Source organism: Drosophila sulfurigaster, chromosome 4, assembly GCF_023558435.1.
Source record: "Drosophila sulfurigaster albostrigata strain 15112-1811.04 chromosome 4, ASM2355843v2, whole genome shotgun sequence".
In the NCBI taxonomy this organism is placed as follows: domain Eukaryota; kingdom Metazoa; phylum Arthropoda; class Insecta; order Diptera; family Drosophilidae; genus Drosophila; species Drosophila sulfurigaster.
In genome coordinates, this window is record NC_084884.1 from 1285926 (window position 1) to 1312828 (window position 26903).

Sequence of the window (26903 nt, forward strand, 5' to 3'; positions counted from 1 at the left end):
TCCCTTTAAGCCTGCCTCAGCAATGATAAATTTATTTATGTACCGTTTTTATTTAATAACAATGCACAATATATAATATATATTATAGTGTGAGTTTTACAGTTTGACAGTATGTTTAGCAGAATTATTAGAAACCGTTACTGAATACACGAATAAATAAATAAATAAGAAACATTGGAGCCAAATAACTATTTAACTGGGGTTTGGTAACAAAAACTTGTCATATACCAAGATGAAAATATTTGTGATATGGTATCCATCCGAAAGTTCCGCTATATTGTTTTCTTGTTTAAACCGTCTTTATCTCTAAAATAAAAAGAAGATAAAACTGAAGGGAGCACCATTTCAACAAATAGTGATTACAATACAAACCTTGTAGCTCGGATTTCGGTATAGTTCTACCTTCGTCATTGTCGTTATTCGATTCGATTAATGCTGCAATTAACATTTTAATTTTTTATGTTAATATCAGACTTAAGAAATTGTATTTGAATGCAAAAGGAGGCATCTTATTCAATGTTGTATCTATTTCCTTTGTTTGTATGTACGATCACTACATATTTAAAACAACTAAAATTATGTATAAATTATTCTTAATGATGAAGCTATTATTATATCAGTAACACTGATTATTTAAAACTTTTCTGAAATCTTGGTAAAACATAAAAAAAAACACAAATAAAAATGTGGACAAAGAACCATAGCTCACAATTTTTTTTTACACTTTGCTCGCGAGAACAGCCGAAAAAAGCATCAGTCTCGTTCTTTCTCTGAGCAGCAGACTTTGCTTCTTTTTGTTTTGGTTTTGGCATTACGATGAGCTCATGATACAATTATACAAGGTAGTCTCGTCAGCAAAAGCTGTTCCTCTATAATCATAACAATCAGTGCGAGTAAAAGGATCTCAGCGTAGTAGTGTTTTTTTTTAAAACGTAAATTGTTCGGCAAACGGTATGAGAATAAGCAGACCAAAAGTTAAGAGGAAAAACTGTTTTTCGGTTGAGCGCGAGCAAAATTTGTATACGAGCAATTCAATCGTTTGCTCTCAGACTTTTTGCTCAAAGTCTAAGTGAAGAACACTTATTTTGAGACCGCGAGCTAGGCAAATAACTGTTATTTGCGAGCTATGCAAAGAACTTATTTTTCAAATCAGTCAAATAAAAAACAAACATGAATGCAACATTCAAGTCTGCACGCTATACATTGTAATAAACCCATATTCTAAATTATATCAAATTAATATACCGAAAAATTCTAAAATACATATGGCTAACTTAAAAATTACGCTTGCTATTCGATTTTTGTCGATTTAGGCGGCGGAAGTGGGCGGGGCTAAAATTTAAACCAAAATTGATTTACGTGCAAAAAAACAATACCTGTCGAAAAAATAAAATTTTTATCTCTTAGTCTCCAAGATCTGGGTGTTCATACGGGCAGACGAACATAACCATATTTCTAGATGTTGACGCTGATTAAGAGTATATAACCTAATGGGATTGAAGATGCCTCCTTCTGCATGTTACATACATTTTCTGCAGGCAAAATTATAATACCCTTCTAGTCTAGCTGGTATAAAACAATAGCTTTAATTTAAGAGACTATCGCAAATAGAGTTTCTCACCATTATTTGATTGAAATTCCATTGAGTTGGTTATTTTCCCGTTCAATAAATCACCAGCACCATCGTTAGAAAGTTCTTGTTGAGGTGACTGCATTCTCATTGTAGCTAATCCCCGTTCCAATTGATCCGTGACTGGATGTAAGTTGAACATGCACTGCTCTACAATATCGTTTCGTCCCATTTGATCTAAAGCCTGCGACATTGAATTACCAGTAGCAGTCGAACTATTTTGTGATATCCAAAGTCTTAGCATCATTAAACATTGTTGTTCATCATCCTTATCAGCATACTCATCTCTAACCAGATCGATATCGGTTTGTGGAACACCCAAATGTTTAGCCAAATGAGGCCAATCATTGCCAATCAAGTTAGATATATCAGACAATTTCATATCAGCACATTGTATTCTTTCAAGTGCATCAATAGAAATTGCTTTAGAACTGGCTTTTATTTCGGCATTTATCAGATCCTTATAGGTCAGACCTTGATCTTTGTTATATATATAATTACTTATAGTTTGACATTCGTGTTGGCGATCATTATTAAAAACATCGGGGCTGAGCGATATGTTTAGAGCACACATGGGCTCCAATGGCGGCTCACCAGGTCGCACTTTCGGTTCGCTCATGAAGCTGATGCGACTCAGGGATTGCTCTTGGTCTTTAATGTGAACTAAGAAGGATAAGCGATTTTCGCGAAAAGCTTGAAATTTTGTATTTAATTGTTCTCCCGATTTCAGCATGGGCACCAAATTACCAGCAAACTCAAGATAAATATTTTGATCTTGCAGAACCTCAATATCACGACTTCTGGCTACCTCTTTAAAGTACTCTTGTTGCTCGAGTGTCTTATCCTCTTTGTCGTCCGTCATACAAAAGACAGATAGCTTTGCTTCTGTGCTTGAAATTTTCTTGGCAAACACCACAAACTTGGCGACAAATGGTACTTGTGCCATGTATGCATAAAGCTCTGTTGCCATACGTCCAGCATCGGAAACATTACGGCAATCCATTAACCAAAATCGCGCTGACACCGTAGTGGTGAAACTAACACTGCTTTTGACGAAAGCCAATGGCGTTGATCCTGTTACATCCTCCCAAACAGCACGATTCTGACCACCAGTTATGGAACACAGAAGCCGTAGTGTAGGTGCATTCATGGCTCCATAGGATGCATTTACCATGCCCTGATTGCAGGTTTGTGGTGCTGGAATGCTCAATGTGATTGCTTTGTGGAACTTACGGCGACGTGGCTCAACAGTAACCACAGGCGAGACAGCTACGCTCTGTCCCAAAAGCTTCGAGCATCCAATTAAATCGACTGGTTGCGCTTGCAGTCCTACGCGTATTTTTTGGTTAGTGCATGTGATGGAAATATAGCTTGGACTTCGGGAACAGATGTAGAACAAACAGTGCCGCCATCTGGTCCAATGACATGTACCTCTTGACGGATACGAGAGACCACGGCAAAGAAATGCGGTAAATTGTGAGTAACAATGCGAATGATGCGGTTGGTGTGTAAATCCTCTAAGGGATTCAATTCGGTATCTATGTTTTCATTCAATTGATGGTCCTCATTATCGTATAAGCAATGCTCGCGCCAACTTTCTCCGTTGTCCGATCGTAATATAATGATCTCCCGCTCCCTCTCACGCAATGACCCAAAGTGCGGCACTTCCAAAATAATTGGGCTGAAATTATGAGCACAAGTTCAATATGTAGGTATATTTTTTTTAATATTATTATGATATGTTTAATAATCTTAATATTATTAATCTATATAAATGGTTTATCCGGACGAATGAATATCCATGATATCAAACTAAAGAAACATATTGACAATTTCTTCTAAATAATTTTCTTAATTGATAATTTGTATATCCTGTCTGAATAAATTCTGCAACGCACTAAATTTCGTGTAGATGTGACTTTTTTTCTCGTTTTTTATTCACAATCTGTCTGTTTAAATAATAAGTAAATTGTATAATTAATATTAAATTAACAGAAATTAGTTTTCCAATGAGCGTTGCTATTATATATAACATGTTTTCAGTTGGTTGGATTTATATATCGGGGACATCGAATATGTGGTATATTTTTAGTCTTACTGTTAAATTGTTGTCTACTAGACTTAATTATTTTCGTGGTTATGGAGTCTGTCTATCGATGTACTTCTTACAAAATTTATTTATTTCTTCTTTTTGATTGGAATTTTAAGATCTTTATGAATATTAGCATTAGCATTATCAACCAGGACATTTTTAGTGTTTTAAGTCTGAGTTGCTGACATTTTGCTTTAATATGGTTTTTCCATGTTAATCCGCGGTCCAGATATTTCACACAGGTGGAGTTATTCCAAAAATAGACAAAAATCATTCCGCTGCTACCGGATACTAGTAAGAGTTGCCTTCTAGCTGACTTTCTTGTTATAGGCTATATATCATATAAGTATAACAATACTGTCGCACGAATTTGAAATCAAATGTAAATCTCACATTCCTGATGTGAATTATCCGTGTTGAAGTTCGAAAACTTGATTTTTAAGATAGAGCAGGCCAGATCAGCGCGTTGTCCGGCAACAAAGTACTCGTTACTCATGAAGAGTCGGCCGAGAGATATTGCAGAAAAATGATTACTATATTACTTTACTATTATATTATTATAATCTAATATTTATGCATTTTTGAAATATTCTGATACTGGGGAACTGAAGATGAAAGGGAGAATAAAAAAATTACCCACTATACATTCGTAAAATATATCATTCTATTGTGATAGGCCCGCAGAATTGTTTTTAGTTTAGCAGTTAGTTTGTAGTTTAGCATCTATGGTATGGTTATATACTGAAGCGGAAAGCGAGAATAAAGAAATAACCCACTACACATTCGTAAAATAAATAGTTCTATTGTGAAAAGCCAGCCCAGAATTGATTTTAAAATGTAGTTTATCATCTATGATATGGCTATAATTCCATGTAATACCTCCCATTTTTGGGTATTCTAATAAAAAAATATAACTATAACTAGTTGAAAAATATGAAAAATTTAAGTTATTCTGAATGGTCATAAATAATATTATCAAATAAGAATTAATTTACCATTATTGGACTAGTAGCCTTCCAGTCCAATAATGGTAAAACCAGGAGCAGACAAACGTTTTTTCGGAAAACATGCATGAGTGTATGATATGGAGATGTATACCTACATATGTATATAAAAATGAGTCACTAAAGTCTAACAAGATTATTTAGCATTGTACAGAAACAGAATCCACTTGTCAGTATCTCTCTGTACTTTTTAATTCAATTACATTTTGTCCTAAAAATAAATTTTTAATGAAATTTAACTCTTTTCTTGTCCCGTTTGAAGGATGCATTGGAAACTAACCTTCCTGACCAGGAAACATCTCCGACCTCAGTTCTTCTAAATGTAAAAATAAGAACGACTGCGAGCTTCAAATTTCAAAATGAGCCGTAGAAGCTCCGGGGTACAGCGCGCTACTTTGGTATATTCACACTGTTTTGCTTTAATGGAAAGTGATTAGAGGTCGAGCAGACTGCTCAATAGCTTTGCTAAGCAACAATAACATGGGGCAACTCAAGTGAAGGTGCTACCATTTCGGGTGTTGTTTGATTGGAAGTTCGGGATGAATAAAGTTATGTATTGAGTGTTGGAAAAAGTTTGTTTCGTTCACCCGGTAGATGACTATATAGTTAGTTGTTATATTATTTGAAGAAAGGAAACTATGGAGCTAGGCCTTTAGCATACAATTTTGGAACGATTTATACAATTATAGTTGAGAAAAACCATTATATTGTTTAAAATCTAGCATTTCTTTGAATTATAATTGGATTTTTAAACGATTTGAAAGGGCATAGGCAGATTAAACCGGCTGCCCCTAGGAGGGTGAATGATGGACCAATTGAGGTCCCTAATTATACACTTATTTAAAATAGGTCTTTAATTTATAAAATGTATACTTTATTTTTGATAAAATGTTCATGTTTTTTCTTTTATTTTTCTTTTCAACATGGAGTACTATTGCCTTACCTTAGAAATGTAGTCTCGGTTGGTGACATTTCTAATATGCGACTCACCAATGCCTCACCTTCCATCAAGGGAGGGATTAGCAACACGTTGTGGCTTGACGTAACGACAAGTGATTCGCATTGGTTCTGCGCAAGCTTTGGGTGGAACAATAATGCGAACACCACTGTGACGACAACCACGCATTGAGCCGCCTCGCGCGTCAACCAGAAATGAAACGAGAAATCTGCAATACAATTGTGTTTTATTAATCTGTAGGGCTCTTTAATTACTTCGATAGAGCTCACCCCAAATGAATAGGTCGGACGACATTTACATTATCCGACTTCTTTTCTGCACTTGCATTCAAATTTAAATCATTTATTTTCGAATTTTCTGAAATAAAATCGATCGTAATGAGAAATTAACAAATTTCATTTAATATATTGAAATATTTTTAATTTTATGGATTATTAACAATTTAAATTCCTTATTATTCTTAAATAATAATGTAAAAATGATAAATATATATATAGTGACATATCCACCACCACACTCATTTCTCGTATGTGACACATTCTCGTAATTATTCCCTATCTCCAAAATATCCTATTGCATTCACATAAAGATTATATTATATTCAAAACATAAACTTGTCACGACAGCGACCAATCGTAACAAACAAAAAGGTTCTATTGCATTCAAATAAAGATCATATTCTAAACATAAAATCGTCGCGGCGGCGACTAACGTCAAACAAAAAGATCCACTTCACGCCACTTAAAATTTTCTGGTGCAATTTGAGGTCTCAGCATTAAAACACTAACACATACACAAAACATTACATATATGTTAGCTCTAAGTCGCAATAAGAAGTTTCTTGTTCAAATTCAACATATTGTAAAGTTAGTTTTTAAAGACACTTTCCTCAAATAAGACGCGTAGCCCGCTAATCTTGCAATACCAATAAAGTTCGTCTACAAGTTATTTAAAAATAAAATCGTTGTTTTATTTTTAACCTTCGCGTTACGCGAAAACATAATTGGCGCAGCCGGTAGGAGACGTCGTAATAGTAATTGATCAACGAGCAGTCGTAACCGCTAAAAGGATTCTAACATTGTCCATAGGTTGTAAACTATACAAAACGTATCCGCAAAAACATCTATATGCGTGAGTGCATTATCGAAACGGTTAAACAAACGAATATTGCGAACCCGTTATAATAAAACTCAAACAACCTGAACCACGTGTGTGTGAATTAATAACAACACCAACAATGGCAAATGAACTATCAGAAGCACACCTAAGCCAGTGCTTAAATCAAATTAAACATGTGCCAGCGTTTGACAATGGTGCAGAAAATTTGTCAGCCTTCATAAAGAGGATAGACTTCTATCTATTCTATCTCTTTACACGACAAACGATGTACGTCAAAGTAGCGTAATCTTCGGAGCCATCGAACGACAATTAGACGGAGAAGCATTGCGAACAGCCCAAGTAACGCAATCCAACAATTGGCCATCACTAAGATCATCACTCATCGAGGAGTTCAAAACCCAGACGCTCTATGAAGAATTATTGCGAAGACTCTACAACACCAACTGGAACGGAAGTCTATGTAAGTTTGTAGAAGAACTTGAACGCAAATCTTATATAGTTAGCAATAAGTTAGCATTAGATAATAATGCCTGTACTTCAATAATATATAAAAATGGATTAAAAATAACTACCAAGAATGTAATAACTAGGAAACTACATGACAGGATATACATGACCTTAGCAAGACATGATATCACTACAATAAGCAAGTTAAAAGCTATTGCTTAAGCAGATTTATGAATCTTATGAGAGTCAGAATTACCCTAAAAGCGAAAATAATCGCAGAAATCAAAACAGATCTTATGCAAACTATTCAAATAATTTTCATTCAGATGATACGTCCAATTCTACAACACAAAACAACCATACAACCAACCATACATAAAAATTAAAATGAATGAAGTAAACCTAAAATGTATCATTGATACAGATTCTTCAATAAATCTTATAAAACAAAATATTTTCAGTTTTACAACTTATAAAACCCCCATCAATGTTCAAACAATTAATGGCACTACTGAATTATCAGAAAGTATACTTTTTGGTCCCAGTAGACTTTGCCCTACAAAACAAAAATTTTACATTCATAAATTCTCTGAAAACTACAATATGTTATTAGGAAAGGAGTATTTAAAAGCCAGTAAATCTCAAATTGATTACGAAAACGGAACAGTTACATTAGGAGACTATAAATTCACATTTCAAAACAGTGAAGAGAATTCCGAAGAAACTTATACAGAAAACTATGCAAATCCACCTTTAACCGAAGATAGACCCTTCAACTTCGCAATCGAAGATGAATTAAAAGAGTGTAATGAGTTCAGATTAGAACATCTTAACACAGAAGAGGTAGAAAAATTAAAAAGTTTTACACGAATTTCGCGATATTCAGTACCGGGAAAGTGACAGTTTGACTTTCACTAGTACGATTAAGTATTCAATTCAAACAACACGCGAAGACCCAATAAACAAAGTCCCTACAAGTATCCACAGGCTTACGATCAAGAGGTCAATAAACAAATCAACGAAATGATAGAGCAGGGCATAATTAAAAATCTAAATTCCCTTACTGTTCACCAATCTGGATTGTTCCAAAGAAAATGGACGCTTCAGGAAAACAAAAATTCCGGTTAGTCATTGACTACCGAAACCTCAATGAAATTACCATTGATGACAAATTCCCCATATCAAATATGGATGAGATCTTAGAAAAGTTAGGCAAATGCCAATACTTCACTACGTTCGATCTTGCAAAGGGTTTCCATCAAATCCAAATGGATCCCGATTCAATTGCAAAACCGCCTTTTCAACCAAGCATGGTCACTACGAATTTACTCGTATGCCCTTTGGGCTTAAAAATGCTCCAGCGACTTTCCAGCGCTGCATGAATAACCTACTTGAAGATCTGATCTTCAAAGATTGTCTAGTTTACTTAAATGATATCATCATTTTCTCCACTTCATTGGAGGAACACATATCATCCATTTCTTCTTCTCAAAACTTCGGAAAGCAAATTTGAAATTACAATTGGACAAATGCGAATTCATGAAGAAGGAAACTGATTTCCCAATACCTAAGACACCAAAGGAAATCAAATCATTACTAGGTCTATGCGGATTTTACCGCAAATTTATCCCCAATTTCGCAAATATTGCAAAACCTATGACAACTAAATTTAAGAAAAATGCCACTATAAATATAAAAGATCCGACTTATGTGTCTGCATTCGAAAAATTCAAAGTTGTAAAACCGTCCGATCCGATACTAGTTTATCCAAATTTCGAAAAGCCATTCTCATTAACTACAGATGCTAGAAACTTCGCAATAGGCGCCGTTCTATCACAGGAACACAAACCCATTTGCTATGCAAGTCGAACTTTAAACGAACACGAATCAAACTATTCAGCTATAGAGAAAGAACTATTAGCTATTGTGTGGGCAACTAAGTATTTCCGTTCTTACCTATTCGGTAGAAAATTCCAAATCCTAAGTGATCATAAACCATTAGTTTGGCTCAGTAACATTAAAGAACCAAACATGAAATTACAAAGATGGAAAATCCGATTAAACGAATACGATTATCAAATCAAGTATTTATCAGGAAAAGAGAATAATGTAGCAGATGCACTTTCGCGTATAAAAATAGAAGAGAATTTCTTAGGAGAAGATGCAGTTAGCACAGGAGCAACTATACATAACGGTCAAGAAGATAGTCAACATCACATACCTACAAGTATAACTGCAAGACCTTTAAATTATTTTAACAGACAAATAGAATTTATAAAAGTTGATGATAGCAAAGTCGAGACAAAGATATGATAAAAGAATATCATTGCTATAGTATTGCCTATTTTCACAATGAAATAGATTTTCCAATTTTTCAAAGAGCTAATTTAGAAATAATAAGTCCGAATAATATAACTAAAATAATGAAAACAAGCTTGAAATTAATCGACTTACAAACTTTAAAGAATTAATTTTAAAAACACATAAAAAGTTGTTACATCCAGGCATAGAAAAAACAATAAATTGGTTTAAAGAAAAATATTATTACCCTGATTAACAGAAACTAATACAAAACTTAATTAATGAATGTGAAATTTGCCACACAGCTAAAACCGAACATAGAGATACAAAACTAACGTTCGAAATAACACCCGAAGTTCTTAAGGTTAGAGATAAATATGTAATAGATTTTTATATGATCGATAAAAACAATTTCTTTCTTTTATAGATGTATATCAAAATTCGCAACATTAATAGAAGTTCAAAGCAGAGATTGGTTAGAAGCCAAAAGAGCTTTATTAAAAGTTCTCAATGAAATGGGAAAACCCTTAGAGATAAAAGCAGATAAAGATTTAGCATTTATTAGTGCAGCTTTGCAAATTTGGTTACAAGAAGAAAATATAAAAAATAGCATTACCACAAGCAAAACTGGAATATCCGACATAGAAAGGTTCCATAAAACAATAAATGACAAGTAAGAAAGTTACAGTCGAGTGTGCTCGACTGTGAGATACCCACTACCCATTTTTAATAAAGGCAAAATATTGCGGTATCATTTTCAAAATATACCGAAAATACTAAAAAATACAAACAAGTAAGAAAGCTACAGTCGAGTGTACTCGACTGTGAGATACCCGCTACCCAATTTGATTAAAAGCAATGTATTTTGCGGTATTATTCTCAAAATATACCGAATATACTGCAAATATACTAAAAATACTAAGAATATACCAAATGGTATGTTTGGTATATCGATATAGTACACCATTGTACAATGTGCTAGATTGTCGGCCAAAGCAACTCAGACCCCTAGTAAGTAGGCGTTTTTGCTCATACAAAAGTATTTCTTTAATAACTTCCACAATTTTTATCTGATCGAAACCAAATTTTCAGGAATCATAACTACTATAGTAATTATTGTATATACCAAATTCGCAGCTTTAGCTTTAAAATTACGCTTGTTATTCGATTTTTTTGATTTGCGGGGGCGGGAGTGGGCGTGGCAAAAATTTGAAACAAACTTGATCTGCGTGCAAACATAACAAATGCTGTCGAAAAAATTATAGCTCTATCTCTTATAGTCTCTGAGATCTAGGTGTTCATACGGACGGACGGACAGACGGACAGACACACAGACGGACATGGCTAGATCGTCTCGGCTGTTGACGCTGATCAAGAATATATATACTTTATAGGGTCGGAGATGCCTCCTTCTTCCTATTACAAACATTTCCTGTCGGCACAAAGTTATAATACCCTTCCACCCTATGGGTAGCGGGTATAAAAATATCCCAAATGGTATGTTTGGTATATCGATATAGTACACCATTCAAAATATACCATAAACGGCACAATGTGCCAGATTGTCGGCCAAAGCAACTCAGACCCCTAGTAAGTAGGCGTTTTTGCCCATACAAAAGTATTTCTTTAATAACTTCCACAATTTTTATCTGATCGCATCCAGGAATCATAACTACAACAGTGTGTCTGTCCGTATGAACACCTAGATCTCAGAGACTACAAGAGATAGAGCCATAATTTTTTCGACAGCATTTGTTATGTTTGCACGCAGATCAAGTTTGTTTCAAATTTTACCACGCCCACTTCCGCCTCCGCAAATCAAAAAATCGAATAACAAGCGTAAATTTAAAGCTAGAGTTGCGAATTTTGGTATATACTATAATTACTATAGTAGTTATGATACCTGAATTTGGTTGCGATCAGATAAAAATTGTGGAAGTTATTAAAGAAATACTTTTGTATGGGCAAAAATACATACTTCCTAGAGCTCTTAGTTGCTTTGGATGACAATCTGGTACATTGTGCCGTCTATGGTATATTTTGAATGATGTACTATATCGATATACCAAACATATCATTCGGTATATTTTTAGTATTTTCGGTATATTTTAAAAATGATACCGCAATATTTTGGTTTTATTAAATTTGGGTAGCGGGTATCTCACAGTCAAGCACACTCGACTGTAACTTTCTTACTTGTTTTGACTTATTAGTAACTCAAAGCCATATTTTCAATAAATAATTTTCAATATAAAAAATAAGATACTTAATGAATAAACTTGAAAAAACAAATGAACGGTATTATAATAGCAAGTCGTACTAAACGTGGTTTATTCGATTTTGTAGGATCTTCTTTTAAATTCCTTTTCGGTACATTAGATAATGAAGATAGAAAACAAATTGGAAATCAGATTAATATCATCGCCCATAATTTAATCCAAGCAACCAATCTTAATGATTTTATAAATAAATTTAATCACGGCATAAATATAATAAATAGCCAAAGTAAAATTCTGAAAGAAGAAAGACAACTAAAGTCGTTAATATTTAATATTGAACACTTTACCGAATATATTGAAGACATAGAATTAGGATTACAATTAACCCGCTTAGGTATCTTTAATCCGAAACTACTTAAACATGATTCAATAGATCATATCAATCATGAAAAATTAATTAATATAAATACTTCAGCATGGTTCAATCCAATTACAAATGAAATTTTTCTGATGTCTTAGCAATCTCGAAGTTAAAACTTTCCACATAATTCCATACCCAGACGGAAATGGACAGATCATTAGTGAAAATATTGAAGGGAAATTTTATTTACATAACTTTGTTTCAAATACTATCTCAAAGAAGATCATAAATGACCAATGCATTGCAAATATAATAAAACATGAAACACCAGTTTGTACTTACAATAAATATCGCAAGCAAGATCTTATACAAATAGTAGAACCAAATATTGTAATAACTTAGAATATAAAACGAACCAAACTAAACCAAAATTGTAACAATTTAGATATTTACATTGAAAAGGATAAAATAATCCAAATATTTAATTGTACGATCGAATTAAAGAATGTAAAATTTCTATTGGTTGGGGAGTGACATATCCACCACCACACTCATTTTTCGTATGTGACACATTCTCGTAATTATTCCCCTATCTCCAAAATATCCTATTGCATTCACATAAAGATTATATTATATTCAAAACATAAACTTGTCACGACAGCGACCAATCGTAACAAACAAAAGGTTCTATTGCATTCAAATAAAGATCATATTCTAAACATAAAATCGTCGCGGCGGCGACTTACGTCAAACAAAAGATCCACTTCACGCCACTTAAAATTTTCTGGTGCAATTTGAGAACTCAGCATTAAAACACTAACACATACACAAAACATTACATATATGTTAGCTCTAAGTCGCAATAAGAAGTTTCTTGTTCAAACTCAACATATTGTAAAGTTAGTTTTTAAAGACACTTTCCTCAAATAAGACGCGTAGCCCGCTAATCTTGCAATACCAATAAAGTTCGTCTACAAGTTATTTAAAAATAAAATCGTTGTTTTATTTTTTTAGCCTTCGCGTTACGCGAAAACATAATTAAATAAAATAAATTTGCGAAATTATGCTACAGTAATCATAAGCTTTCGCGCGAATGATTGGTGCAACAAAATTATTCCCAAAAGCTTTCTATTAGTTCTTGCGCATGCAGTAATACAAAACGTATGCATGTTTAAATAAAATGTATTCACTCAAACAGAGACTAATTAATGGTGAAATAGACTCTTTGGAGCTGTTAAGTCAAATTAGTTTTGCAGTTCCGGTCAGGATCACTAGAATTTTCTTCCTCTTCTCGTTTTGCGTAGAACTACTAACATTGCTTGCCATAATCCCTTCCGTAATAATCTCAATAACGTAGTTTGCTCCAGTAAATCTATTCCTCTACTCAAAACCTTATTATTAGCATATTTATCGAGTATTTAATTGTTTTTCATCTTCTTATACATATATCCTAACATATTTTTAAGTTTATTTAATTTTGTCCGCGCGTCAACAAGCCCGTGCTTAGTATCGCTGGGCCACTTGATAGTACTGCCGTTAGTACGTCATCGTCGAAATAAAAAAGAAATTAAGCTTTGTATTTACTCAGACAAATTTTTGTAAATTAGTCTAAAGCTGATTATCAAATAAATAAGACAGTTGTCGATAAATCTTATTTCTGTTTTATTTCGTATTCTTTCAGTGCTGACCTTAAGCAACATAGCTAGGTCAACTTGACTACGTAATTGGTGCAGCCGGTAGGATACAAAATTATTGATGCGATAGCTAAACTATTCAATTCTTTAATTTCTCATCTGTTCAAGAACTTTCGCAAATCGCAGTGTTAAATCGGTTCAAGTTTACCTCGGTAGTGAACTGGTGATCGCAAATGTGATTGTGCTTACACAAACAAAACAAAAATTTCCACTTAAAAATCTAAGACGCTTAGAATTCGCCAGAGTCATAAATCTATAAGCTTAATCCAAGAAATAGCTAAGTGTCATCTAACAAAGAAAAAGAAAAATAAATAAGAAATAATCTAAGTGAAAAAAATTAGAATTGGAAAATGATATTTCTGAGACAACCATGTATACCCGATTGATTCAAACTAGTATTGAATCTTTAATTCAAAAACTGTCAATCATATATGTATACTATAATTAATTAATAGTTAATTGTAATATATATATATATTTAAGATTACAGATATATTACAATTATTAAAAGGGAAATGCGTTTATGAAACACCAACCATAAATAAAGATAATACCAAATCAATCCCAGATTCAAATTAACTACAACACACTATAAATCATTAACAAATAATCCAACCATCATACAGTACAACCTTATAACCGACAATCTATTCATATATATTCTATATCCAGAGGTCACCCGAAATCTTTCTCTTAATATCAGCACCAAAACCATATACAGTCACGTACCACTATGATACACCCAGAGCTATGCCGACTAACTAGACCGTTAAGAGACAGAAACCATCAGAAAGTGTACAGACAAAAATTATTAGCGACGAGATGAGATACCAAGGAGTACAAATTTAGCCTGAATCCACACAATCACTATAATCCTTACTATCCTCAAACTGATCTTTATCCTTACCAAATGCCTGAACAGAGTCTCAATGGCCCAATTCAAACCTAGGTATAAAAGACAGTACTAAAGACAACGAACCACAAACGATACTGAACATTTTCGGCTAGAAGCTCCGGATCAAGAAAATATATAATAAACACAACTATAATGACATTGAATGTCTTTTTGATACTACCTCCAGAGTAAACGTGCTCATCCGAAATATCTTTGGAACACCCATTGAAGAAACCAATCACCTAATCCACACTAGTAACGATAGCATAAAAGTACCCCCAAACAACTATTTCCCCAATGCTTAAGAGTTTTTAATCCACCCTTTCTCAGACCAGTGCGACATACTAACCGGAACAAATTATTGTCTCAAGCTAACGCAATAATTAGCTACCATCTTTATTCAATAAAGAACACAAAATCATAAATACAAACAGAACTATATTCAAATACACCGCAAATAGTATACATGGAAGTATTCAAAAATTAAAATTTTTAATTTCCAAAGAATGAATATTAAATGAACAAAATCAAAGAAAATTTATATTAACCACTGACTCAAGCAATGTTGCCTTAGGAGGTGTTCTATCACAAGATGGACATTCCATTAGCTGCATCAGTAGAACCTTTAACAAGCATGAAACAAATTACAGTGCTATATAAAAAAGGTCTGATAGCTAACAGACAGTTTGGCTAACTAAAACTTGTTTACATTATCTATTAGAGCGACATTTTGAAATTGCTTCTGATCATCAAACGTTGTGGTGGTTACAAAAGCTAAAAGAACCCTATGCAAAATAAACAAGATGGAAAATTAGACTTTCAGAATAAGACTTCGACATAAGATATCTTAAAGGAAAAGAAAACAACTAAGAAAGCTACAGTAGAGTATGCTCGACTGTGAGATACCAGCTACCCATTTCAAATAAAACCAAAATATCGCAGTATTATTTTCAAAATATACCGAAAATGCTACAAAAATGCTAAAAATATACCAAATGGTATGTGTATTTGGTATATCGATATAGTACCACATTCAAAATATACCATAGACGGTACAATATACCAGATTGTCAGCCAAAGTAACTAAGACCTCTAGTAAGTAGGCGTTTTGCCATACAAAATAATTTCATTAATAACTTCCCTGAACTGAACAACTGTCGTCGCATGCAGACGTGTATTTATTGTGCTCCGGGAAAAATATTCAATAAAATACCATAAGTGCAGTGACTGGTTTAAAAATTTACAATAACGCGAAAAACGCTCTTTGCGATGAAATCGCTAATGTTTATATTGGTTGATTAATTAATTAATATAAATCATAACAATTAAATATATAACTAATCAATCTCGATTACAATGAGTCAAAACGACATTCGTGCACAACGTCACCGTGAGCAAGACGAGAGACGGCTCTCACAACAAAGAAACAACGCGTACTTCTCTTTTAAAGCGACCGAAATTAATGCAAGCTCTGATCAAGTGCGGTCAATTACCCCCAACTCGATCGACCTCTTAAACGTAGAGAGCAATAGAGCGCGCTCATGCTCTCCCTCGCTTCAATCGACGTCTCTGCAGCCTAAGAGCGCAGTAACCAGCACCGCAATTTCGCTGACAACGTCAACTGTAACAACAACAACAGCCGCAACTGTATCGACAGCGCGTTTAACGACATCATCAGCTATTAGCGCAAACATTACTACGTCTGTCGCGGCGCTGCTGGAAAAACAGAACAAAACAATGAACTTATTAAGCCGGCTGTGCAGACTGGTATGGATCGCTACATTCAAATTAAAAGGAAGATGAGCCCTCTAAATTCTCAACGCAAAATAACCCGTGGCAATGCTAGCCTAGCTGCAATAGAAACGGACATGAACTCGAACCGATTCACTGAAGTCGAGAAAAGGAAGCCAAAGCCTCCGCCTATTTATATACGAGAAAAAGTTCCAATGTTCTCGTCAACAAAATTATAGAGCTTATTGGCAAGGATAACTTCCACATAATACCCCTTGTAAAGGGCAACATTCACGAAACAAAAGTTCAAATAAAGTCTGAAGACAATTACAGAGTACTATCGAAATATCTTACCGATAATAAAAAGAACTTTTACACGTATCAGCTTAAAAGCAGCAAGGGTTTGCAAGTCGTACTTAAGGGTATAGAATCCGAAGTAACGCCTGCAGAGATAACAAAGGAACTACAAGAGAAGGGATTTAGGACAAAGACAGTCTTCAATATCCTTAACAGGGATAGAAAGCCGCAGCCACTCTTTAAGGTTGAGCTCGAGCCAGAAAATAGAATCCTGAAGAAATACGAAGTATATATAATCTTCAGTTCCTGCTGCACCGCCGAATTACAGTTGAGGAACCGCACAAACGCAATGATCCGGTACAATGTGCGAACTGCCAAGAATATGGTCATACAAGGTCATACTGTAAACTGCGCCCGGTGTGTGTAGTTTGTGGAGAGCTTCATGACTCCGCACACTGCCCAGCGAGTAAAGATGACTGCAACTCGAAAAAGTGCGGCAACTGCGGTGGCAATCACACTGCTAACTATAGAGGTTGCCCAGTTTATAGGGATCTGAAAAGCCGCATCCATCAGAAAGGAATTACCGCCCGCACCCAAAATAAAACATTGAAAGTCTCCAGATCAAACCCTGAAGTCTTCTTCTCGACTGCAGCCAGATCCTCACTAGGACCTATTAACTCTGACAAAAGTGTGACATACGCAAGCGCTTTAAAATCAGGACCGGCTATCCCTGCCCCAAAAGTTCATTTCTGCAATCAGCATACCAAGAACCGAACATGGCTCAGCAGTATCAATCGCCGGAGCAGCCAAAAGCAACTTCGAAGCTATGATATACAGCTTACAACAAAGCCTAGCAGAATTTATGTCATTTATGCGCACAACTATGCAAGATTTAATGCGAAACCAAAATCTATTGATTCAAATGCTGGTTACACAACAATCCAAATAATGACTCCCTACGGATCTCTACGTGGAACGCTAACGGCGTTTCACAGCATAAACTTGAGTTAACTCAATTCCTACTCGACAATCAAATCGACGTAATGCTGCTTTCAGAAACACACCTTACAAACAAATACAATTTTCAACTACAAGGATATACTTTCTACGGAACAAATCATCCAGACGGTAAAGCACATGGTGGGACTGGAATGCTAATCAGAAGCCGTATTAAGCATTACTATCATAACAAATTTGCTAAAACTACCTACAGGCCACATCTATAAATATAAAATTAAATACTGGCAACCAACTTACACACCGCCATATACTGCCCCTCGCTTCGTTATAGCTGAAGATGAGTTTATGCAGTTTTTCAATTCACTAGGAGACCACTTCATAGCAGCAGGAGACTACAATGCCAAGCACACACACTGGGGATCTCGTCTCGTGACTCCAAAAGGAAAGCAGCTCTACAATGCCATTATCAACGCCAAGAACAAGCTCGACTATGTTTCTCCTGGCACACCTACATACTGGCCGGCAGAACCAAAGAAACTGCCCGATTTAATAGACTTTGCGATTACCAAAAACATTCCAAAAATCTGATAAGCGCCGAATGCCTTTCGGATCTTTCATCTGATCACTCGCCTATACTGTTTATTCTAATCAAATTGGATTAAGTACAGAAAGTATATTAGCTCACACATTGAGCTAAGTCCCCATCTCAACAATGAAGCCGACGTAGACAGCTTTTTAATTCACTGGAGTCTGTACTTGTCTCTGCAGCCCAAGCTTCAACACCTCAAACCATAAACACACATAGTAATCGAAAGAAGACAAATCTACAAATCGAGCAGCTCGTCCTCGAAAAGCGACGCCTACGTCAAGAGTGGCAATTCCACAGATCGCCATCTGCAAAGCAAAGTTTAAGACATGCCTCACGCGAACTTACTAAAGCTCTACATCAAGAAGAAGCATATGTCCAACGCCTCTACATAGAGCAACTGTGTACTTCTAGTACAAAAACTCACTATGAAGAGCTCACCCAACTCTGAGCTCACCGAAAGAAACCTTGATACCTATTAGAAATCCCACAGGAGGCTGGGCGCGCAGTGATGCAGACAGAGCCAGCACGTTTGCCAACCACCTTAAAATGTATTCCAACCAAATCCTGCCACAAGTGAGTTTACTTTGCCGACTATCCCATATGAGCCTCAGCTTCAACATGAGCCAATCGAATTTCGCCCAAATGAAATCGTTAGCATCATCAAAAATTAACTGAATCCGAAAAATCTCCGGGCTGCGATCACATAACTCCCAAAATGATCATCGAACTCCCATATTGCGCCGTTTGCACTATCACCCAGCTTTTCAATGCCATCGCAAAACTTTGCTACTATCCAGTGAGATGGAAAAAGTCAATTATAATAATGATAGCAAAGCCGGGAAAAGACCACACAATCCCCACGTCGTATAGACCTATAAGCCTACTTTCATGCTTATCTAAACTCTTTGAAAAATGCGTTTTGACTCGGATAAACACATACCTAAGACTCCAGGAAGGAATCCCGTCACAACAATTTGGGTTTCGCGAAAAGCACGGAACAATTGAGCAGGTCAACCGGATAACATCAGAAATTCGGAACGCATTCGAAAAACGAGAGTATTGTACTACCGTATTTTTAGATGTCTCTCAAGCATTTGATAGAGTCTGGTTAGAAGGTCTAATGTACAAGATCAAGACAATGCTCCCCAGCAACACCCATTAGCTTTTAGAGTCTTACCTTTACGACAGAAAATTTGTTGTGAGATGCAACACTGCTATATCTGATGATTTCACTGTTGGAGCTGTAGTTCCTCAAGGTAGTGTGCTAGGGCCAACACTCTACGTCCTCTACACAGCAGACCTCCCGACAAGCACACGAGTAACAACATCTACGTTTGCTGATGATACAGCTATTCTTACCCGCTCAAAATGCCCGAGACAAGCAACTGCGCAGCTAACTCTTCACATGGTCGATGTTGAAAAATGGCTATCAGATTGGCGAATTAGAGTGAACGAACAAAAATGCAAGCACGTTACATTTACCCTAAACAGACAGAACTGTCCGCCGCTAACGTTAAACAACACTCTACTCCCGCAAGCAAAAGAAGTGACATATCTTGGAGTACACCTCGACAGAAGACTCACATGGCGCCGGCACATTGAAGCCAAAAGAACACACCTGAAGCTTAAAGCTAGCTTATCAACGCTCGGTCTCCCCTTAGCCTTGAATATAAAGTCCTGCTGTATAACTCGGTACTAAAACCAATATGGATGTACGGCTCCCAGTTATGGGGGAATGCCAGCAACAGTAATATTGACATAGTCCAGCGAGCTCAGTCGAAGATCTTGAGAACCATCACCGGGGCACCGTGGTACGTTCGCAACGAAAACATACAATGCGACTTAAACATTCTACCAGTCAAAGAAGTGATCGCAGAACGGAAGAAAAAGTACTTTACCAAGCTACTGTTGCACCCTAACCACCTGGCGAGAGGTCTAACAAGGTTGAGCAACCAATCACGTCTTCGTCGCAATGACTTACCTGCCCAGCGACCGACTTGAGGGACGCGCAACCAGAATGCAGTCTTAACACACTGTTAGATAAATTTTAATTTTAAGATTGGTAAACTTATTGTTAGTCTCAAAATTAAGAAGATTCAATAAGTAAAAGCAAAGTTAAAAAAAAAATTAATAACTTCCACAATTTTTATTTGATCGCATTTCAGGAATCATAAATACTATTGTTATTATTGTATAACCCAAAACTCGCAGCTCAAGCTTTAAAATTACGCTTGTTTTTCGATTTTTTAATTTGCGGGGGCGGAAGTGGGCGTGGCAAAAATTTGAAACAAACTTTATCTACGACCAAACATTAAATGCTGTCAAAAAATTATAGCTCTATCTCTTATAGTCTCTGAGATCCAGTGTTTCATACGGATAGACGGACAGACAGACAGATCCTCTCTCTGCCACAAACAACAACTTGAGATTGATGCGCGCGGGTGTCGTTGTGTTAACCGACTCGGACCAAGAGAGCGCTGCGTCAATCTCTTAGGTGGAGGAGGAACGTCGTCTTCTTCAGTTACCTCGGCCAGCACCAAGGTTCCACACCGGGGCACGGGGGCCTGAAGGAGAAGGCCAAAAATAAGGCGGCGACCCGCATTCACGCAAGGCTCAGTGGCGTGGCTAACTTGTCTGTCAAGGATAAGGAGAGGCTTGCCCCTCCCAAAAGACAATAAGGTGCAGACCGGCCTTGCCAACAAGAAGGTGGAGTCCATGGCAAGCAAGCGCCAACGGTCCGCTAAGAGTTCCAAGCAAGGGGCCCCAGTGAGCAAGAGGCTGCGAGCACCTGGCTCCACCCAAACGGACTCGAAGAGACAGAGACAGAGAGCAACCTTCGAAGACACTGGCTGGAAGAATGGTGTCAAGATCCTGACATGCAAGGACGACCCAACATTGTTGTGGTTGAAAGCGACCGTACCCAAACTGGTCGGACTATGGGAGGGGCCAAGCTGGACGTGGTGGGCAGAAATAATATTCCGACCATGCCGAAGGCGAAGGTCCTGTTCTCCATAGCTGTGCAGGGTGAGCGGGCGCTTCAGCTGCTTAAAAGCAGAACCCTGCCATTCCGACGAGTGATTGGTCCGTCCTGAAGGTTGATGAACCTTTACGCAGTGGTGGGCAGCACGTGATCATGCAGATCAATAAGGAGGCCGAGGATCTGCTGTATAAGCGCAATGGGAAGATGGCATGGGCCTTAGGGAGCGAGTACCTTCGTCTCCAAAAGCGTCATCCGAACGACAAAGAGACCCACACGCTGAGGTCAGGGGAGGTAGAGGCAGATCTCGGGCTAGAGAGCATGACTGACGCCACCCTGCACCTCAACTTGACGGAGGAGGTGGGGAGGAACCGTCAATGCAGACGGGCCCCGCGAGTGTGCAAACCTTTAATGAGTGTGCTGCAGCTCAACCTCCACAAATCTAAAACGGCTTCGGCGGAGCTCCTCCTCGCACTAGAGGAAGGGTCTGCCTACGCGGCTTTGGTCCAGGAACCGTGGATAGCATCGGGCAACACGGTTGCAGGGCTGAAGTCGCCTAACTACAATTTATACGTCCCGACATTGGTAAGTAGATAGAGAACTTCCATCCTTGTAAGGAATGGGTTGAAAGCTCATCTACTACCTAATTTGAACAATGAGGATCTGACCGTGGTGGTGCTGGAGAGCTGTGATGGATGTTTACTGCTAGCATCCTGCTACATGACCCATGACGAACCTGCTCCACCAAAAGAGCTGTGGAGATTGGTGGATATGGTTACCGAATCCCTAGGTCCACCGAGCACAATCAACTCGGTTTAGAACCTAGAAACATCAATGTTCTCTCAGAAGCGCTACTATCTGCGTTCCGCCGATCCTGTAAATCTCCAGACCATATTTTTAAGAATTTAAGAAAAAAAATTATGTAAATCGGAAAACTGGTTTAGGAATTATAGATAAATTTCTACCACTGAGATGATGAACCTTTTCAGTTGAGCGGCAGTGTATGTACATTGTACATATATACATATAAATATATGGTTTCATTGGTTTTGTCGGCAGCGGGAGACATAGCTGTTAATGTTAATTTTAAGAATTTGGCTATCTCGAATTGGTAAGCAAAAACAATAACATTAATTTATTTATATACAAAATATCCAGTAAAATAATATATTGAATATATATATATAAATTATTGTTATTGCTTTTGCTTACCAATTGCACAGGATATATATGTAATAAGTTTGGAACCCTTCATGGAGGATTTGGAGTGCAAACGCTCATAGTTACATTAATGGACCGACACACGACATTTCCAAGTCCAATTTTTTCAGGCTTCAGGTTTCAAGTCAGGTTTTTTTCCAATTTTTAATATGAAAATGTATGAAAACTAAAAAGAACAAACCTGTTTCGTTTACAGGCGCAAAAGCCGATCCATCCAGCAAATCGTGCCCTGGATTAGTGGTATCAAAGTTATTATTATCATGATCATCAGTTGTGTTTCTCAACTCTTCAGTAGCCATATATTTGTATTGATTATGATCAAAAATTTCGTCGCAACAACCTTCCTCCTCGGAATCAGATAGCAGTGCTTCATGCATAAATTCTGGAGCGACCACCTTGTATTTTTCCTCCAACACTCCGGTCGTTATATCAATTACTGATACTTCCGTTACGACCTTTAGAGTCTCCACAGCAGTTACGTAACCTAGATTATTAGCAATATCTAAAGCTGTCTGTCCATTCTAAAAATACAAAATCAAGATAAAAACAATTTATTTAATTTCAATATTTGTTCGAAAGAGTAACTGTAACCAGAAAGGCAAGTATATGAAATAGTTTCACTTTCAAGGTTAGCGTTTAAAATTATTTTTTATATGAAGCATTCTAAATATAGATTTAAAAATAAGCATAAAATGAACTATGGATTCGTTTTCTTGAATGCATATTAAACAACTCAAACATATTTCAATTTAAATATAATTTAAACTACTCTGTATACAACATTATAATTTAATACTTGAATTTTCTTCTTTATTCATAATGCTTTTGATGCAGATATTTATAGTTTTAATTTGTAGTCAAACCTTTGCGCAAGCAATCATAAAACGTTTTCACATACAGAGCCCTTGCAATGACTTAAATTTCTTCTCTCTTCGATGCCATAATTGTTGAGAATGGCTCTTTGCTTTTGTTAATTTAGATAAATATCTAATCAAATATGCAAGTACCTCCATGTGAGGATCAACAAACATTTGCTTTGGCAAACGATAATCACGTATAATATTGCATTGGCAAATGCAAATTTGCTTCTCTTTCAAATATCCATGTCATCAACGAAGTTAACGGGTAGGGTTTTTTTTATTCACACAAAAATAAAAGCTAACCAAACTTAATAATAATTAATAATTCTGATTATTTGTTTAATGTTTAACATGAATCTCTCCTCTTAAAAGGACAAAAATATTAAAGCGAAAAAATGTTCAATTAAATGTTAATTATACACACTACCCATAGGGTAGAAGGGTATTATAACTTTGTGCCGGCAGGAAATGTATGTAACAGGTAGAAGGAGGCATATCCGACCCTATAAAGTATATATATTCTTGATCAGCGTCAACAGCCGAGACGATCTAGCCATGTCCGTCTGTCCGTCTGTGTGTCTGTCCGTGTGAAACACTGGATCTCAGAGACTATAAGAGATAGAGCTCTAATTTTTTTTCGACAGCATTTGTTATGTTTGCACGCAGATCAAGTTTGTTTCAAATTTTTGCCACGCCCACTTTGAATGTTCTACTATATCGATATACCAAACATACCATTTGGTATATTTTTAGTTTTTTTTTAGTATTTTCGATATATTTTAAAAATAATACCGCAATATTTTGCCTTTATTAAATCTCATAGTCGAGCACACTCGACTGTAGCTTTCTTACTTGTTTTTATTTGGCTTCTTATCTATGGTCTAATCGTACGTTCGCGACCGAAAACATTTTATTGTAATTACTTCACATTACGTGCAAGCAGGTGGATGAAACTTCATGTGTTAAGTTATTTTGGTATAAATATTTAAAATATAAACAAGTAAGAAAGCTGCAGTCGAGTGTACTCGACTGTGAGATACCTACCACCATTTTGAATGAAAGAAATATATTTTGCGGTATTTTCGCTAAATATACCGAACATACTGCAAACATACTAAAAATATACCAAATGGTATGTTTAGTATATCGATACAGTGCCATTCAAAATATAACATAGACGGCTCAATATACCAGATTGTCAGATTGAAGGAACAACAAGTGCGCGTGTTTGGGAATCAGAACATCTTTGGAGCAAAAACATTGTCCAAAACGTCATAAAAACTATAAGTGGTAAAATTTCCAATTTTGCGGATCTTTGAAATTTAAAAACAAATCTCTCTTTTGTTTTGGTTACGCATTTACTATTCTTATTCTTAGTTGTTGATCAACATCGTGCTCCTAAATTTCAATGATCATCAAATTTCTTTTTCTGAGATTCTGTTAAAGTATTGCCCTTAATTTGGAAGTAATTGTAGATTTCATTAAAATTCATACTACACGATATACAAATCTCCAAATGAATGGGAAAACACAACAACAATGGGAAAACACAACAAACACAACATCAATTCCGTATTTGTTGCTGATTCAGAAGAAGTCTACCTCTAGATATAATTGAATAGTATATATTATATGTAGGAACTTACTTTTGTAACAGCATTAGGATTGGCCTTATGTCGAAGCAGCAGATTAATGACCAGGGTATGGCCTTGCTGGGCTGCTTGATGAAGTGGCGTGTAACCCACTGTAGTGGTCATCTCAATATTGGCATCATTTTCAAGTAATAATTTAATTTCATTGATTTGATTATTGTGGGCAGCAATATGAAGTGGTGTATATCCCGATTTAGTGCGCTCTGAAATATTAGCACCCGCATCAAGTAGAACTTGTGACACGGCAACATTGCCTTCCTGGGCAGCTAAATGTAAGGGTGTTAAACCATTTTTAGCAGCAATGTTGGCATTCGCCTTGTGCTCAAGCAGCAGCTGAGCTAAATTAACATGACCCTCCTGAGCAGCCAAGTGAAGAGGGAAAAGCCCGATTTGCTTAGAGCATCAACTTGAGCACCGCGATGCAGTAGCTGCTGTGAAATTTCCAAATTATTCTTCTTAGCCGAAATATGAAGAGCACTGTGTCCATTACGTGCGGCGATTTGCGTGGATGCGCCATGTTGCAAAAGTAACAAAACTACGGGCTGATGGTCATAATGGACGGCCACATGTAAGGGAGTGACTTCATTCTTGCCCTGACAATCGATGGCACCACCCTTTCGTAGTATCAGATCTGCCACTTTCGTTTTGCCATATTTACTAGCCAAATGCAGTGGAGTGAAGCTCTTCTTTGTGATTGCATCGAGCTGTGCCCCGTTTTCGATTAACAATTGACATACTTCCTCATGTCCTTCTTTTACTGCAATGTGCAAGGCTGTGTACATATCCTTCGTTTTGGCATTAACATCGGCACCATGCTGTATCATCAACATAATTATGTCAATATTACCAAGACGTGCAGCGACATGCAACGGAGTTTGCCCTTCACGAGCAATGGATTCTACCTTGGCTCCATTCCGCAATAATATTCGAATAATATCATTCTGTAAAAAAATATGATTATTAATTAGGTAAGTACAAAATTATAGTATTATTAGTAAGCTTGGCGCTCGATTTTATATATACATTTATGACTTTTTATAAGTATTTCTTCATTCTGTCTCTGAAAATTAATTTCCTTGTAAATTAATTTCCGAAAATAATGTTTAGCACAGTGTGATTTAGATATAAATTTAATTAAATAATTAATATACCAAGAAAAGAATAATACATATGGAGGAGGAAATGTCACCATCTAAAGTGGAAAAATCCTGTATATTATAATTTTTTTATTTTGAGTATAGATGAATTTTATAGCTCTTGAATAGCACTTTAATTTAAACCAAAAATAATTTTTGATTTCTTTTTCTGTTTTAAGATAATTGCAAAATGAACGAATTTTTATATTTTATCGTAAAACGATCCTAAAATCATCAATCTTAGCTTTAAATATAGTGCTAAACCAGAGCGAAAATAATAACATTTACTTATTTTTAAAATGTTTTTTATTTTTTTTTCAATGTAAATAGAGTCGCATGCGAATAATTTTGTCAGAAGATTACCCATATGTACTTAGAGGGAAAAGATAAATTATGCTTTGGCATTCTGCTTTTATAAACAACTTTATGATGGCATAAAATTATAACTTAACTAAAACGCTTCGTGAACGACGATGCGTCGCAAGCTGTAAGACAAGCTAGCAAATAAAAGTACTGACCTGGTTTGCGCGTGCAGCCAAATGAAGTGGAGTCTCTCCGCGTACAGTTGGCATATCAGGACTTGCGTCATGTTGCAGCAAGTATATAACAATATTCATGCATCCTACAAAATAATAAATGTATTTTAGAAATACGTGCATTTATATTGAAATTGCTTTTAAACGTCTCGACTGACTCTGTGGTTGCATTTATATTTATATCAAAAATATTTGAAATTACGAGGGACTACATTTATTTGCTG

The 26903-nt window shown here is 36.1% G+C and overlaps 2 protein-coding genes across 2 annotated transcripts in view; both read right to left on the reverse strand.

Moving 5' to 3' along the window:
• Positions 1-25255, reverse strand: LOC133846976 (ankyrin-3-like). Its single transcript, XM_062281680.1, is given in 9 exon segments — positions 1-306; positions 373-435; positions 1622-2968; positions 2971-3311; positions 5670-5744; positions 5746-5892; positions 5954-6041; positions 22677-23016; positions 25002-25255. Coding segments are annotated over 9 exon segments (2529 nt in total). The 5' UTR covers positions 25113-25255; the 3' UTR covers positions 1-289.
• The window catches only part of LOC133846977 (ankyrin-3-like), a 26819-nt gene continuing 25114 nt past the window's right edge, over positions 25199-26903 (reverse strand). Inside the window, 2 exon segments of the mRNA XM_062281681.1 lie at positions 25199-25948; positions 26662-26765. Coding sequence (XP_062137665.1) covers positions 25346-25948; positions 26662-26765 — 707 coding nt within the window. The 3' untranslated portion in view covers positions 25199-25345.